Source organism: Mustelus asterias, chromosome 1, assembly GCF_964213995.1.
Source record: "Mustelus asterias chromosome 1, sMusAst1.hap1.1, whole genome shotgun sequence".
In the NCBI taxonomy this organism is placed as follows: Eukaryota; Metazoa; Chordata; class Chondrichthyes; order Carcharhiniformes; family Triakidae; genus Mustelus; species Mustelus asterias.
In genome coordinates, this window is record NC_135801.1 from 150,047,942 (window position 1) to 150,065,746 (window position 17,805).

Consider the following 17,805-nt stretch of genomic DNA (forward strand, 5'->3'; position numbering starts at 1 on the left):
ATTTGGACATGGACTGCTTCAATGCCTTTAGGGATTTTCAGGATTTTGACCCAAAGACAGTCTGGTCTGGCAAGTGGCAAGTAACGTTCATGCTACATAAGTGCCAGGCAATGATCATCTCCATAAGACAGAACCTAACCATCGTCCACACTGAACATCCTGAGAGTCACTATTGACCAGGAACTGAACTACAAATACAATGAATGCAAGAGCAGATCAGAGATTAGGAATTCTGTGGAGAGTAATTCACCTCCTGACTCCCCAAAGCCTATCATCTACAAGGCAGAGTCAAGAGTGTAATGTAATACTCTCCACATACCTGGATGAGTGCAGCTCTAACAACTCAATAATGTCAACACCATTCAGGACAAAGGGAGCAAATACATGGGAATGCCACCACTTGGAAATTCCCCTCCAAGTCACTAACCATCCTGACTTGGAACTACATTGCTGTTCATTCGCTGTCACTGGGTCAAAATCCTGGAACTCCCTTCCTCACAGCACTACACCACATGAACTGAAGCGGCTCAAGAAAGCAAATTAACCCCCTCCTCCTTAGGGCAATTAGGGATGGGCAATAAATGCTGGCCTAGCCAGTGATGCCCATATCCCATGAAAGAATAAAAATAGTGTTGGCACTTTTGAAACCAGACAGGCTTTTTAAGGGATTGATGCTTCATTAAAGGTCAATCATGGCCAATGTGTAGGGTTATGGACACCTCAGAGGCAGTGGCAAATCTGACCTTCTAGACAAGTGGTGGCTTTTACGTTTGTTAACTTTTGTTACTTTTGAAAGTTTATTTATTTATTATTGTCACAAGTAGGCTTACATTAACATTGCAATGAAGTTACTGTGAAAATTCCCGAGTCGCCACACTCCGGCACCTGTTCAGATACACTGAAGGAGAATTTAGCATAGCCAATGCACCTAACCAGCACGTCTTTCAGACTGTGGGAGGAAACCGGAGCACCCAGAGGAAACCCACGTGGTCACGGGGAGAACGTGCAAACTTCACACAGACCCAAGCCAGGAATTGAACCTGGGTCCCTGGCGCTGTGAGGCAGCAGTGCTAACCACTGTGAGACTGTCGGCCCCTGGTTGGTTCAGGGGATTGGAAGTCGCTGGAAAGCTAGTGTGTTACTCGCCCCCTTATCAGCCTTCAGAAGCTGTTGACTCAGCAGTGTTTGCAATCCACACAGTTCTTAGCTGTGGATTGGAGCATATGTGACTGAGTCATGTGTGACCTCCTTCCAAGTGAGCAGCCTGTGAGGCTTTGACGAGACCGTGTATATAGGCTTGCTCATGCCAAGGGCCTGAAGTCTTTTCCCTTCTAGGTGCCAGAGGTTGTGGGCTTGTAATTTGTTTGGTTTGGAGGGAGTGTGCTTGATGTGGCATCGCTTTCATGGCAATAGTTCTTGAGGCGGAATACAAGAGATATTGTAGGGGCCTCATTGTGGCTGAAATTGGGATGAATGTGGGTCTCATGGGCCTGCCTGCTCCATTTTGTCCTGGAATCTGAAACTCAACCATGCATCACTCCATCTTTCCCATCATCCTCATTTGAAGATAAATCTGACTCCTCCATCTTCCCAGCTGGAGACTCCTCAACTCTTTGCTGCATAGGGTTATGTAGGGCACAACAGATCACAATGATCCATGAGACTGTCTGTGGCACACACTGCAGCAGTCTGCCGGAGTGGTCCAGGCAGTAGAACCTCATCTTCAGCAGTCCAATGGTCTGTTCTTTGTTGAGGCATGTGAGGAATGATACCTCGTATCTGCTAGGTACCTCGTATGGTACCTCGTATCTGCTAGGCTTCGCGAGTAACTCCTCACAGGTATCATTAACCACCATTGCAATTGTGCAGAGGGAACACACGGCTGAGAGTGACTGAGAATACAACATGAGAGCTCCAGTGGAAGCAAGCACACCTGCAGGATTTGTTATCAGTGGTTACAAACCAGCTGCACATTGATGAAATAAAACCCCTTTTGGCCGTTTGCAGGGAGCTCTGTGTCTCAAAGGTGCAATTGTGCTTCTGATAACTCAGCACTGGAACTGAATCCAACAACTCTTGTTCTGAAGGTCTGTGGTGAGCTGCTCAAAGTGACCAGCCTGGCTGTTGGAACGTGGTATGGACAGACTCCCTGCGCATGGCTGACTGTCCCCCATGGAGTCCTGGGATGACTCGCTGGCATTCAAATTGAAAGCCAATGAACTTTAAGGCTACTGGCATTGGATTGCCTCCCATTCAGGACCATTGGTCTCCCTGTGGAAACTGATAAAGGTCAGTTGACTGACAGGACATCCTCAGCCAAAGCTTCTCTGAGATCACCGTGTGTGATATATTTACTTAGATGCCAATGCTCGGCATCTCACTGGCCTTGGTTGCCAACATCCTGAGCTTCCTGACCCAATGCTGCTGCCTTCTTGTCCTTCTGGTCATATTTGCACCAAGCCCTGCACCATCCTCTTGCCAGTTTCTCTCCTCTTGCATCACAACGCACTGGCTGCACGAGACCCATCCCATCTACCCATCTACCTGAAGTCAAGTACAGACAGAACATCAGCAAACTTCTAGTCAGCACAGACTATTTGGATCTCCTTCCTAACTTGATGACTGTCCATTTACCAAATTCTGGACCCACCCATTCTACCATGGCCAACTCCCCCCTTAGTTTTGCCTCCAGCTCCTGTTCCAGTTGGCACAGCTATGTCTCTGGACTCTGGAACAGCAAGCCTTTATCCTGCACAACCCCCAACCCCTCTCCCACTCAGTCACCTTTAACCGATCTCCATCACTAGTCACCTTTAACCAATCTCCATCACCCTTAACTAGCCACCCATCACCCTTGCCCTGCCTTCTGTTACCCTTGAGCCACTCATCATCCCCTTTGATCAACTGTCTGTCAACCTCGACCTGTCCTCCTCACCAGTTGTCCTGACTGAGCTGTCCGCATGTCACCCTGAACCTGCCCCCTGACCCCTTGACCTTCTCACCATTATCCTTGACCCTCGCTCTATCACATTGAACCTCCTCAGCTGCCTGTGACTTTCCTGACCCTAACATTGACCTGTCCTCAATCACACTTGATGTCCCTTCTATCATGTTTGAGCTGCCTTTGACAGAGATTGACTTTCCCTCTGCCATCCAGCTCCCTCCTTGTGTACCCCAACACCCCTTCTTAGAGCCGCCACGACCTGACCTCCCTTACCTCCAAATTTCCCACTCTGGAGAGTCTCACGAGATTCCAACCGTGGTCTTCAAATTGATTCCAGGATGAGTTGATCCTCCAAATCAAAGTTGTTATTCGACTGCCCGGACCAGACAAGCAGTCCTGCAGGAGACTGTTAACAACTGTCCACAGAAGCTGGATCATTCACAGAGCCTGAACAGATAAACCTGCCATTTGGAGTTGGGATTCTTTCCACTCATCTCTGGATACATCCACAAATCAATGCCCAAGTGGACAGTGTGATCTCAGCTAGAGGTGCTTAACAACACTATTGTAGCCATTTGGTTTTAGATAGTTAAACTCTCTTGTGCTATCATAGAATCCCGACAGTACAGAAGGAGGCTACTGGGGAGTACTTGATATTTGACCCTTGTCAAATCAGGTACAATGGCAAAGATTGCACCTCTGATACAAGGCAAATGGAAATGGTCATAGAATCCCTACAGTGCAGAAGGAGGCCATTCGACCCATCAAACCTTCACCGACAATAATCCCACCCAGGCCCCATCCCTGTGAACCCACCTATTTACCCCAGCTAGTCCACCTGACACTAACGAGCAATTTAGCATGCCCAATCAACCTAACCGGCACATCTTTGGAATGTGGGAGGAAACTGGAGCACCCGGAGGAAACCCAAGCAGACACAGGGAGAATGTGCAAACTCCACACAGACAGACAGTGACCCAAGCCTGGAATTAAACCCAGGTCCCTGGCGCTGTGAGGCAGCAGTGCTAACCACTGTGCCGCCCTTTTGTGTATTTACCAATAATGTTGTTTGGAAGCTCTTGCACATGATTAATAGTTTTCATGGATGTCAGACATGCAGCTGGCAAAAAAAAAACAATCTCTCTGCAAAGCTTTTCGATCTTTACTTTAAATGTCCTGCATGCAGCTTTGTCACCATATCTGGTGGATATCATTGAAGCTTTAATATAGCTTTTTTAAAAAAGTTGTTAGACAGCTTCTGCTCTCAAAAACATTAGGAAAAAAAGAACAGTATGAGATGTGGTTTCATGTAGCTTTCTGTGGTCTCTTTTGAATGCAATATGGATATCAGTATTGCTAAAGAATGACCTTGGTAAGTAATTTGCATTGAAATGCATTTGGAGCCTTGGCACCAGATTGACTTCAAATGGAAATTAACATTTTATATGTATAATTCAAACTCAGGAACCCAGAGGCTAATGATGATCCAGCAGACAGCACGCTCAGAATGTCAGACAGTGGTTGTACTACATATGGGGATACGGGGCTGCATTACTTTCCATTAGTATGGGAGCTGACAGTATCATTAAGCAGAGTTACATTTGAGAAATATTAATGAAGCAAGGCCGGTGAGTGCCAGTGAGGCAGGGAGGTGATTATCACTGTGGCAAAGGAACCACAAAATATATTAACCTCTTAGGTACCATTACATTTGAAAAAACAGCATTTGATAAACTTTCACCAGCACAAAACATTCCATCGAGTTTGAGGAATCTCTACCCCAAAGTGTGCTTTTATGCCTATTTGTACAAGACTTTGATAACTGCGTGATGCCTTTGCAAACAATGGGAGTATCAGCATACTTGGTTAATTTAATGCTTAACTTGAATTAAGAAGAGTCCCTCGCTGACTTTCATATTGTTGGTAAGGGCGTCAGTGTCCACTTGTCTTTATTTATTGTGAAAAATCTCTTTCTGCCTTTTCTTCTTTTACGGAAAACTCTTGAAGCTCTTTGAAATCTGCTACCTTACAAAACTGTGTACTTCCAGGCAACTGTGCCACAGATCAAGATCTCTAGGTAAGCTTTGCCTCTGCATAAAGCTTAGTCAAATGTAAGGGGTGGGAACCCTGTGACAAACATTGAGTGCAGCTCGTACCCTGAAATGAGAGTACTGATGCCCTGTTCAGGCAACTTTCAGCTGTGTGAAGAGACTATGGGTATATTGTAGAAACTAAATAAAGAAGCATCAGAGCTGTGCATTGTCAACATTTTTTAAAGTTTAAGTTTTATTTTATTAGTGTCTCAAGGAGGCTTACATTAACACTGCAATGAAGTTGCTGTGAAAATCCCCCTAGTCACCACACTCCGGCGCCGGGTACACTGAGGGAGAATTTAGCATGGCCAATGCACCCGACCAGTACCTCTTTTGAATTGTGGGAGGAAACTGGAGCATCCGGAGGAAACCCATATAGACACGGGGAGAATGTGACGACTCCGCACAGACAGTGACCCAAGCCAGAATTGAACCCGGGTCCCTGGCACTGTGAGGCAGCAGTGTTAACCATGCTGCCCACCGCAAAATATTATCTGATTTTGTTTCTCACCAAGCTGATCATTCTTTGTATATCATACACTGCAATTGCAAACTTCTGGCGGCATCACTCTAAACCTTTCCTCATCAAACATCCATATACATGTATATTCCAATAGGAATTACTACTGGGATCCAGACCAGAAATCTTGGCTGATGCTCTTCTTGTATTGTGGTGGTGAGACCAACCATACTGCATGTCCTGCCACCCCAGTAGAATACATGTGACAATAATAAATCAAATCAAAATCAAATAATTAGATCAGCATAAACCAATATTGCGACTTGCCCGGCTTAAATGGTTCAGGCCCACAATGGACAATGTGCTTAAAATCTGAACCAACAAGTTAGACATAGTTTCAAGTTAATAGCATTTTAGTACCCAGTCCTTCCAATGCCCTCTGGATATTAGAGAAAAGAGCTGACGTTTCATATCCAGACAACCCTTTGACAAAGGATCATCTGGACTCGAAACATCAGCTCTTTTCTCTCCTTACAGATGCGGCCAGACCTGCTGAGATTTTCCAGCATTTTCTCTTTTGGTTTCAGATTCCAGCATCCGCAGTAATTTGCTTTTGTCCTCTGGGTATTATTTGTTCTTTCAAAGAAACTTTTAACTCGCATTTGTAGAGATTTATCATTCAAGAAGCAGTATTTCGGATCTAGCCCTAAGATTATCGGTATAGTTTAGACCCATTGGCCTGTAGTTTCTGTAGAGTTGCATCAATTTACTTTAGTGCAAATTGATGCAATTTTACGCACAAATTATGTTCGGTGCAAATTGAGTTTCTGCAACTTTTGCACTCGCTTAAAAATCATTGCACAGGAACCAAGGCCAGCTCTCCAAAACTGATTACACCCTGAGATTTAATTAATCACCACTGGGAGTTTCTGCTAACCATATCTGTTTTTTGGCTTTCGAGGAGACTCAAACTAGTTCTTCTGAGTGCAGGACACTAAATAGGCATGTTTTGAAATCTTTTGAATGTAATTCTTCCTAATGTATTGAACAAGTAGTAGTTTTTGTGAACCCAATATAACTAGAAAGTTGTTCTGCATAGTCTTTTGAAAGTTATTTTCAGTTACACAAAATTGGGTTACTCACTGGTACAAGCTGAGACACTCAGGTTAAAATGCTTCTTTTTTTTGCAATTAATCCCATTTTCAATTATATTCATTAAATGGCACCACGTTACCACTCTGAAATGTACCCAATTAATATTTTTCAATCCAAAACATTTCTTTAAGTTGCATTTTAAAAACACTGCCAAATTGTGTCATTTCACAGCAAGTTTTATATTTTCTGATATGCGAAAGAGGTTTCAGCAGCAACATCGGGGGAAGTAACTTCTCAAAATTAGCATACTTTTGGACATAATGGGCTGGATTTTCATGGAGTCATGAAGATTGTGTGGTGTGAAAATGGCATTCGGGATCAAATTCTGGGATTGCCAACCCCATTCCCCTGGTTTCCAAATTTCAGGATTGTCTTTTCAGGGTTCAGGCTTGTATTGGGAATGGGCTTGCACCCTGAACTCCAGACCTGGCTGGCCCCATTGCAGTGATAAGCATGCCCTGGATCTCCACAATTTTCAGAGTCAGACTAGCATTTCAAAGAATTGTGATTGATGGCACCTCTGGAGTGTTTTAAACAATTGAATGCATGAGAGAATCCTTTGGAAAGTAAGTTCAAAAGGTCCTCCTTTTACCTCCACCAACTGCCACCCACCCTCTCCCCCACACCCATATCCCTTCCATGCCTATTCACCTACTATGCACTGTAAAGAACAAATAAATAAACGCTATGGTAACAATAGGATGTCTGAAAACAGCTTTCGAAAAGCGGTCATTCATTGATAAAATTCCACTTTTGTCAACAAACCTTCCCTTTTACTACAGGCCAATAAAAGTATCAATCATCCAAACTTTTTAATATATCAAAAGCTGAAACTGAAAGCACTTGAAGCTTCCTCACCTTGTGTAAATAAACATTGGGAAATTGACAGAAGAAATCAGGGAGCCAGAGATGTCAATCATGCAATGTTTTCCCTGGGGCTCAGATGTTTCAGTATTCTAAGGGATTTCTGAGCTGTCAGCCAAGCACAATATGCGTTCTTGGCCCAGAACCTTCCTGACTCCCGCTGCCTGCCTCAAGGATGGAAATGCAGCCCAATGTGTGTCCACATGACTATTGAGCCCAAAGTGGAAACTCTGCCCATTTAATAGTCAGTGATACTAGAAATATCATTAGGCTTTTGAAATGGGAACAAGCAGCCCATCCACAACAGTTGTATTCAATATAAATTTGTACCAAATGTTTGTTTCCATAGAACCTATCCATAAAAGAGATGCAAGTTTTTTCCTAAAAAATGCAAGGAAGCATGGAATGAAGAAGAAGCCTTTCTTTATGTTATATCAACATAGCTTCAAATTTAACAACACTTAAGAAAAATAAATCAGAGGTAAGCAGCACAGCTAAACCAGAACAGACCTTACAGTGATGTTAAATTCTGTTGGAATGTAAGTTGGGCTTGACAGCTGCCATGTGCAGTAGAACGTCTCCGGGTAAGCATTTGATCTGCATAGAACAGTTGGTATCACTGGAGGATCTAGTTTGGGAAAAAAAACAAGAAATATGTAAAATGAGTTTAACATTTGGTTAGTATTGGCACAGGCCATTAAAAAAATCTTTCTTCGGAAGTTCAAAATATTCCTCTTATTAGCACTCTTTTTGACAACTTATGATTCCGATTTATACAGGGGCATACTGCACTGAACTTATATTGGCTCCATGAATGCCAGTGGAAAAAGAAAACTAATTTCTCAGCGTGCTTGGAGTTATGAAGGAATTGGCAATGGTTTGCTAATGCGTAGTCCACCCAACCTCTTAACGGCAGACTAGCCAAAGCAAAGCAAGATGAAGATGGACACTAATGGACAGAGTTCTACATTGGTTCATGCCATGGCCTAAGATTTCTCCTCTCGTTCAATTCAATAAACACAAAAATCCTTGGTTGCCACATGCCAAAGTGGAAAACTATATTTATAAAATAACCTTTTATCTCAAGCAAAGTTCCAAAAGAGAAACTTCTAATTATATTGGTTTGAATTATATTTATTTTTGTGGACCAGTTGGTGAGCACACTTGCCTCTGAGTCAACGGAATCCTGGTTCATGTTCTGCTTCAGAACCTCAGTGCAAAGATTAAGGCTGTCATTCCAGAACAGATGGTGGCAGGGGGGCCAGGGGCCGGGGGGGCCGGGGGGGGGGGGGGGGGGGGGGGGGGGGATGCCGGTTACGTTCCCACAAAACCTCACAATCATGAACAATGAACACACTTTACGACAGGAGTCAATTCGATAAGTTGTGGCCATCCTAAAAGTTTACATGTATAAAGGATCTAAGGCAATGGAAACTATGGGTGGGATTTTTTGGTCGCGGGTGCCTCAAGACTGGTAATTCCCACTCGAGCTCAATCGACCTTTGAATGGTCCATCAAATTTTCTGTCTTGCCCACTACAATTCCCGCAGTGGGCGAGACGGGAGAATATTGTTTGAGATAAATTTGAGAGAAATTTACTGGAGAACTTGTATGATAAAACAAAAGAAGTGTAAAATTTGTCACACTTACTGTATTCTACTTGAGAGTGGAGGTGAACTGCAATAAGGAATTAAATTGCAGCCAAAAGGAACACCCACTTGCACGACATGTATCTCTCCCCTCTCTCTTTGCATCTCTCCACTCTCTCTTTGTATCTCTCCCCTCTCTCTTTGTAGCTCCCCCCTCTCTCTTTGTAGCTCTCCCCTCTCTCTTTGTAGCTCTCCCCTCTCTCTTTGTAGCTCTCCCCTCTCACCCTAAACTTATGCCCTCTAGTTTTAAACTCCCCTACCTTTGGGAAAAGATATTGACTATCTAGCTGATCTTTGCCCTTCATTATTTTATAGACTTCTACAAGATCACCCCTAAGCCTCCTACACTCCAGAGAAAAAAGTCCCAGTCTATCCAGCCTCTCCTTATAACTCAAACCATCAAATCCTGGTAGCATCCTAGTAAATCTTTTCTGCACTCTTTCTAGTTTAATAATATCCTTTCTATAATAGGGTGACCAGAACTGTATTCCAAGTGTGGCCTCACCAATGTCTTGTACAACTTCAACAAGACATCCCAGTAGCTGTGGAAGCACTATATAAATGTGAGCTCTTCATTCTTTTTCTTTTCTTCAACTGGATTCAGTACACAAATAACATCTAATTCCCTTGGTTATATTTTAGAGTCGCCTAAATAACTCGAGAACTATTTAGCAGATTTTCATTCAAATTAAGACATTTTATAAGGCAACTAAGGATGAGCAATAAATGCTGGCCAGCCAGCGATGCCCATGTCCCACTAATGAATAAAAAATAAATAAACATTTGAAAACTGTGGGAGCGGAGTAAGAAATTCCACAATTTTAAGGCTCTTGTGAAAGAGTTACAGAATGAAGCAGTGTGATCAATCTTGATTTCAACGCGGGGATCTCAGGGGGAGAAAATGTGGGAATGGCATATTTACAGCTTTGAAGAAATGAGAGGGAAATTCCAAGTAGCACTAACTGTAGTAGAATTGATAAGATGGTGATCAGATATGAGCCCTCACTTAACAGTGCTCAGGTACATGTTAGCATGCAGGCACTGTTATGGGAAAGTCAGCATTCCGCCACAATGTAGAGAGAAAACTCACAACTTCACTGAACAAATGAAGTGTCAGTTAATTTTAACCTGATACTGTTCATTGTTGAATAAAACCAATTTTAAAAAATCAACTACCAAAAAAGTGAAAGCCATACTCAAAAACTGCTTTTAGCTTGGATTTCATTTTACAACACATTTTTCTGATAATTAAGCAAACAAAACCCTTGAAATTTATTCTCCCCTAGACTTAACAGTGCATATCCAAGAACAGTTAAACGCATGACCTGACATACCATCGCATAGAGAGCATGTTCACTAAGCTCAGTGCACCTCGGGGGGTTAATTCCCTCATACAGGCTAATCCATTGAATCCCACCAAGGATAATGAATGTGTGAATACATAAATGAAGGTACCGTATTCTGCAATTAAAATATTCTCAGCAACTATTCAGTTTCCTGCTGGAATGAGCCTGATCTCACTTAGAGCTCAGCAGTAACTTTTATCATTAACTAAACATGATTGTACTAACCAATGTTTTCCACAAGATTTTCAACCATTCAAGCAACACTACACAGCCCTTAGAGTTGTGCACATTAGTCCCACAATACATTCTAAATTCCCAAGTCTTAGTTAAAGATGATGAACATTTAAGTTGCTGTCAATTAATACTGTGGGAAGTTTGAAACACATGCGGACACTTTGGTTTTTAAACACCAGAAGATTGAAAATATTTTCGGATTTATTCAAGGGATGTGGGCATTACATGCTAGTCCAGAATTTATTGCCCATCCCTAATTGCCCTCAAGGTGGTGGTGATGAGCTGCCTTCTTGAACCCCTGCAGTGGAGGTACACCCATAGTGCTGTTCGGGAGGGAGTTCCAGGATTTTGACTAAGCTACTGTGAAAGAATAGTGATATATTTCCAAGTTAGTATGGTGAGTGACTTGGAGGGGAACTTCCAGCTGGTGGTGTTCCCAGGCATCTGCTGCCCTGTCTTTCTAGGTCCTGGGTTTGGAAGATGTGGCCTCAGGAGCCTTAGTGAGTTCCTGCAGTACATCGTGTAAATGGTGCAGACTGCTACCACTGTTCCTTGGTTGTGGAGGGAGTGAATGTTTGTGATGGATGCCAATCAAGTGGGCTACTTTGTCCAGAGTGGTGTCGATCTTCTTGAGTGTTGCTGGAGCTGCATTCACCCAGGCAAGTGGGGGAGTATTCTATCACACTCCTGACTTGCAGCTTGTAGATGGTGAATAGGCTTTGAGGAGTCAGAAGGTGAGTTATTGCCATAGGATTCGTAAGCACTGACCTGCTCGTGTAGCCACGGTATTTGTATGGCTAGTCTATTTCAATTTTCAGGTCAATGATAATCCCATTGTTTCCAATGATAGTGGGGTATTCAGTGATACTAATTATATTAAATATCATGGGGCAATGGTTAGATTCTTTCTCGCTGGAGATGGTCATTGCTGGGCACTTGTATCGTGTGAATGTTACTTGCTATTTGTCAGCCTATGCCTGGGTATTGTCCAGGTCTTGTTGAATTTCAACACGGACTGCTTCAGTATCTGAGAGTCGCAAATGGTGCTGAACATTATGCAATCATCAGTGAACATCCCCACTTCTGACCTTATGATGGAAGGATGATCATTGATGACACAGCCAAAGATGTTTGGGCCTAGATCACTACCCTGAGGAACACCTACTGTGATATAAGAACATAAGAATTAAGAACAGGAATAGGTAATTCAGCCCCTTGCGCTTGCTCTGCCATTCAATATGATCATGGCTGACCTTGACTCAGACTCAACTCCATTTCCTGCCTATTCTCCATAACCCTTCAACCAATTGCTAATTATAAATCTGTCTAGCTCTTTCTAAAATTTATGCAATATCCTGGCTACCACCACACTCTAGGGTAGTGAAAGGAGTAGTTTCTCCTCATCTGTTTTAAATGTACTACCCCTTATCCTAAAGCTATGACCGCTGATGCTAAATTGCCCCATAAGAAGAAGCATCCACTCAACATCTACCCTGTCAATCTCCTTTAGCCTCTTATATAGACAGTTGGATTGCTGGCAAGAGCCCATAGAACTCTCTGAGGTGCTCTCCATTGTGCAAAAAGCCTGGAAATGGCCAGAAATCTCATATCCCACTCAAGTCGGCATTTACAGCAGCAGTGGACCATTTAAATTGCCAGCTGCCTGCAGAAGTGAGATTTTGCAAGGCCTAGAATATGATTTTAGTTCAGGTAAGAGGTCTCAACTTGATGGATTTGTTTGGAGAGGTCCTGGAATGCCTTTGGTAAAGGTAATGCATCCTTTGGGAATATGAAAAGTTAACATGATTGTGCATAAAAAATGCATAAACACATTGGAACGGTCAAGGCACTGCCAAAGCTGTCAAGGAACTGTCAAACCTGTAAACAAATTGTCAAAGCTGTGAAAGCTGCAAAAGAACTGTTAAGCTGTCCAAAAACTATTAAAGGACATGAGGTGAGCTGACATGGAGGGGGTAGGGGCAAAGGGTGGTGGGTGAAGCATAGAGGATATAAATAGCCATGGGGATGTGGAGGGTATGATGGGCTGTAGGGAGTGGATGGAGAGCATTGGCTGGCACAGGGTTATGAGGTGGCATAGGTTCGCATAAATGGTGCAAGGGAAGTGTGCGGGGTGGGGGAGGGTGGAGGGGGGGTTTGAGGGTTTTCTTTTGTTTTGATCTTTTAAAAAATAAATTAATAACTGCCAGCGCACAGAGGCAGGCCCTCTGCTCAGCCCATATCCACTCCTGGCAGCTCTGTACTCATTTAATCCACTCAGCCCGACATCCAATCCAGCTCCCTTCCCTGGAACAAAAATGCCACCTGCGGACAGCCATTTATCAATGTTGGATTCTCAGAGCCCAGAACTCTTCAATCTCTGTGGGCCCAACCTGGGAGCAAAAATCTGGGCCACAGACTTCAGAACTGTTATCTCTATCTTCTTTTAAGATTCACCATAAAATTTAGCCTTTTGACCATCCTTGTGTCCTGTGCTCTCCTGCTTTGGTTCGGTGTCAATCTCTGTGTGTGATTCTGTTTCTGTAGTGTGGCAATTATCTACCTAAGGTATGATATAAATGCAGATTGCTGTTCAATCATAGAAACATAGAAACCCTACAGTCCACAAAGAGGCCACTGGGCCCATCGAGTCTGCACCGACCACAATCCCACCCAGGCCCTACCCCCATATCTCTACACATTTACCCGCTAATCCCTCTAACCTATGCATCTCAGGACATTACGGGGCAATTTTAGCATGGCCAATTGACCTAACCCGCACATCTTTGGACTGTGGGAGGAAACCGGAGCACCCGGAGGAAACCCACGCAGACACGAGGAGAATGTGCAAACTCCACACAGACAGTGACCCAAGCCGGGAATCGAACCCAGGTCCCTGGAGCTGTGAAGCAGCAGTGCTAACCACTGTGCTACCGTGCCGCGCGTGCTGTTGTTTTCTGGTCTCAGTGAATGAATGGGCAGTTTTCTCACAGACATCAGGACTCCAAAGTCAGGACCAACTAGGTTCCCAAGACAACCCAGAGGGCTGGCAGCTTTTGAGCCTGAATGGCCACAGAAAGAACGGTGGGCACTGATGAGGCATTTCAGAGGCCATGAGGTTGCCTCAGCATGGAGGCAGGTTCGGAGGTGAAAATTTAACTCAAGATTTCAGAGGGGCCAACTGGTAGGCCCATCAGATGGGAGGGGGCATCACTTTGGCAGCAGCAATTGGGTCTGGGGTATTTTTGGCCTCCTCCTTGGAGCATGGAGCCTCCCACCTGCCACAGAGGGGCCCTATTCATAAAACCGATGGCTTCCGGATGCATGAGTGGCTGCTTCTGGTGCTGCCATCACCCACCCATTTCCCTCTGCTTCCAAGTGCCTTATCACAGGCTGGGAAATTTCAGCTCAGTAAAGGTCAGCAGACTCTTTTACAGCAAAGTGCATCATAATTGACTCCAATCATGTGTACCCAACAATATCAGTGCCTAGGCATTCATCAAATATTCTTCCTCACCTGTAGAGAGATCCTAGGGCCTATGATGATGGCCTAGTGGTATTATCGCCAGACTGTTAATCCAGAAACTCAGCTAATGGTCTGGGGAGCCGGATTTGAATCCCACCATGGCAGATGGTGGAATTTGAATTCAATAAAAATCTGGAATTAAGAATCTACTGATGACCATGAAACCATTGTCGGAAAAATCCATCTAGTTCACTACTATGCTTTAGGGGAGGAAATCTGCCATTCTTATCTGGTCTGGCCTACATGTGACTCCAGACCCACAGCAATGTGGTTGGCTCTCAACTGCCCCCCAAAGGCAACTAGGGATGGGCAATAAATGTTGGCCAGCCAGCGACGCCCATGTCCCACGAATGAATAAAAAAAAATACATCAGTTACATTCTTGTGTAAAATCCTTTACTTAGTACATGCCAGAGCTTGAATGTGAGTCTTCTGATTTGAATGGCTTATTTCCTGGGGTTATGTCCTTATCCACTGGTGGGTGGCACTGGAAGAACAGTTTTAACCAGCAGCCTTGGCCCCCCCAACCCTGCCACCCTACCACCAACCCTTTACAATTGACTCAGATTTTATCAATTCACTTCACATATTTATACGTTAATTTCAGGTCTCAGCTCATCGGTCCAGTGTTTAATTCTCCTCTGCAATGGGACTGATTTTCTATGTGAACTGAGGAAACAATAAAATGCAGGCTGCTATTTTGTGAGGAATGAGTAACAATGGGAATAAAGAGGGCGTACTTTCATTGGGATAGAAATGGCTGCCGTAATACTTCTCATTGATTTCCATGGTGTTTGCTTATTGCCCCACTGGAATGGAAACCAAGCTACTCCAAGACTAGCTGACTGGAGGTTACACAATTGAAGCATTAGAAAAAGTGACTGGGGGTCGGGGGGGGGGGGGGGGGGGGGAGAGGGAGGTTTGGACAAAATAGTGACTCGGGGTAAAGTGACATTATACAGGACTTGAGGATTGTTCAAACTCTGCTTTTAAAAAAAACAGATCCTGTGTTTTGTTGTTATGGTTGCAACTTTAGGAATGGTTGCAATTGGTGAAGTTTGAATTTATTTTCTTTGTCATCAGTCTGGTTGTTAGGGGAACTCTTACAGTTCAATGCAGAAATTTCTATTGCACTCTGATTGAAAGGCACTGGTTGCTAGAGTTTAAACTGTCAACATTTTCCACTATATCCCTATAAGGAGTGTAAGTATTCCAGTTAAGCTTTACCTTTAAATTTTTACCACCTTACAAGGGGCGGCACAGTGGCACAGTGGTTAGCACTGCTGCCTCACAGCGCCAGGGACCCAGGTTTGATTCCCAGTTTGGGTCACTGTCTGTGTGGAGTTTGCACATTCTCCCGTGTCTGTGTGGGTTTCCTCTGGGTGTTCCGGTTTCTTCCCACATTCTGAAAGACGTGCTGGCTAGGTGGATTGACCATGCTAAATTCTCCTTCAGTGTACCCGAACAGGTGCTGGAGTGTGGCGACTATGGGATTTTTCACAGTAACTTCATTGCAGTTTGAAAGTAAGCCTACTTGTGACTAATAAATAAATTTGAACTTTTTACCTGATCAGTAAACCATGCAGTCCAGAGTAGAAAGAACACTGCTTTGTCCAACAATTCATAGAGACCTGCAGGTGTACCTAAACAGCTGGAGATGCTCATCAACTGAAGACTGAGCAAAAAATGTGCAATAATCATAGAAAGGATGTTAAATGTGTAACTCTCTCGCACTGGGAACTGAGTGCATTATGCCATTGTGAGAAAATACACACACATAGAATATTTCCTCCTATTTTAAAGCAATGGAAGGAAGGAATTTTATATTTGATAAGGTCCGACAGTGAAAGAATTAAAAAATGTATTGAAGGCAGGCGCATGGAAAATGGACACCTAAAAGCAAGCGGGAAACGGAGAATTAAAAATTAGACATTATTGATGATTCATTTAAAAAATGGACACTGATAACTCGAAGTAATTATCTCCAGTATAATGCAGCGAAACATCCACCCAGCAAAAATGTTCAGACAGCAATCTTTTCTTACTAAGAGAATTCTGTTCTTGAAGTACGCTGTACAACGCAGACAATACAAAGAATTTTGCACCCTGTGGAAAAAAAACGGTGACCCAACTGCAAGTGGTGCTTGGGTGGTCCGTGAATATCATTGGGCTATACTATGAAAGAATGGTTTATCTGGGTTTCCCTGCTTTGTGAGTCACTAAAGAAATTAAAGCAATATTTCCCTAAATATACATTCTCCCTCTGTTGCTGTTAAGGTCAAGCCATTGTCTTGTGTGGTTGATGCTTTGAATCACATGTGGGAAAACTCCATTCAGAATTACAGTGAACCTTTGTTTTTGTCCAAGAGGCCGATTTGAAAAGTGTCAGATATGTGGGTATAAGAATCAGCGATTCTCCCAGCATTGCTGACATGTAAGGCTGCGTCAAAGCTGCTAAAACTTCCTCAGACTGGCATTACCTTCTTCAAAGCAGAGCTGAAAAGGTATCTTTTTAACACTCCCATGACACAAGTTTCAACAGTAATCACAACAACAAATTCAAACAATGCTCCAATCAAGACAAACTATTTTTTTTAACTTCGACTTGATGGACATCAAGTACTGCAGCATTCTTTGTGGAAACATAAATAGTATCAGTAACATTTGTTCTTAATATTCCCCGTACTGAAGGCAGGCACATTTTAAAAGGTGTTTTTTTAAGCTGTTATAGAAATGCTATTCCAATAACATTACTACATCATGCCTTTCATGATAAAATTATTCCTGTTCTCTTTTCCTATGCTCTCTGTTGCATATTAATGATTGCATGTGACACTGACACTCAAGAAGCTGGACACCATCCAGGTCAAAGCAGCCCGCTTGATTGGTCCCCATCCACAAACATTCACTCCCTCCACCACCAGCAAACAGTGGCAGCCGTGTGTACTATCTACAAGATGCACTGCAAGAAATCACAAAGGCTCCTTAGACAGGACTTTCCAAACCCACGACTACTACCATCTAGAAGGGCAAAAGCAGCGGAAACATGGGAGCATCTTCACCCGGAAGTTTCCATTCAGGCCACAAACCATCCAGACTTGTAAATATATCACCATCCCTTCACTGTTGCAGAGTCAAAATCCTGGAACTCCCTCCCTATAAGCACTATGGATGTACTTATAACATTGAATATAGGAGTTGGGACATCTTGTTGAAGTTGTTCAAGACATTAGTAAGGCCACACTTGGAATTCTGTGTACAGTTCTGGTCACCCTGTTATAGAATGATATTCTTAAACTAGAAAGAGCTCAGAAAAGATTTACTAGGATGCTACCAGCACCTGATGGTTTGAGTTATAAGGAGAGGCTGGATAGACTAGGATTTTTTCCCCTGGAGCATAGGAGGCTGAGGGGCGATCTTATAGAGATCTATAAAATAATGAGGAGCATAGATCAGTGAGATAGTCAACATCTTTTCCCAAAAGTAGAGGAGTCTAAAACTAGAGGGCATAGGTTTACGGTGAGAGGAGAGAGATATA

At 43.4% G+C, this 17,805-nt stretch overlaps 1 protein-coding gene across 12 annotated transcripts in view; it reads right to left on the reverse strand.

Moving 5' to 3' along the window:
- The window catches only part of LOC144498811 (ciliary neurotrophic factor receptor subunit alpha-like), a 314,103-nt gene that overhangs the window by 77,931 nt on the left and 218,367 nt on the right, over window positions 1-17,805 (reverse strand). For all 12 annotated transcript variants that reach the window (XR_013498760.1, XM_078220550.1, XM_078220522.1 and 9 more), the window contains one exon: window positions 8,027-8,144. Coding sequence is in view for 11 of the 12 variants with exons in the window: in XM_078220550.1 (XP_078076676.1) it covers window positions 8,027-8,144 (118 nt within the window). In the remaining variant the exon portion in view is untranslated. The remainder of the gene's footprint in view (window positions 1-8,026; window positions 8,145-17,805) is intronic.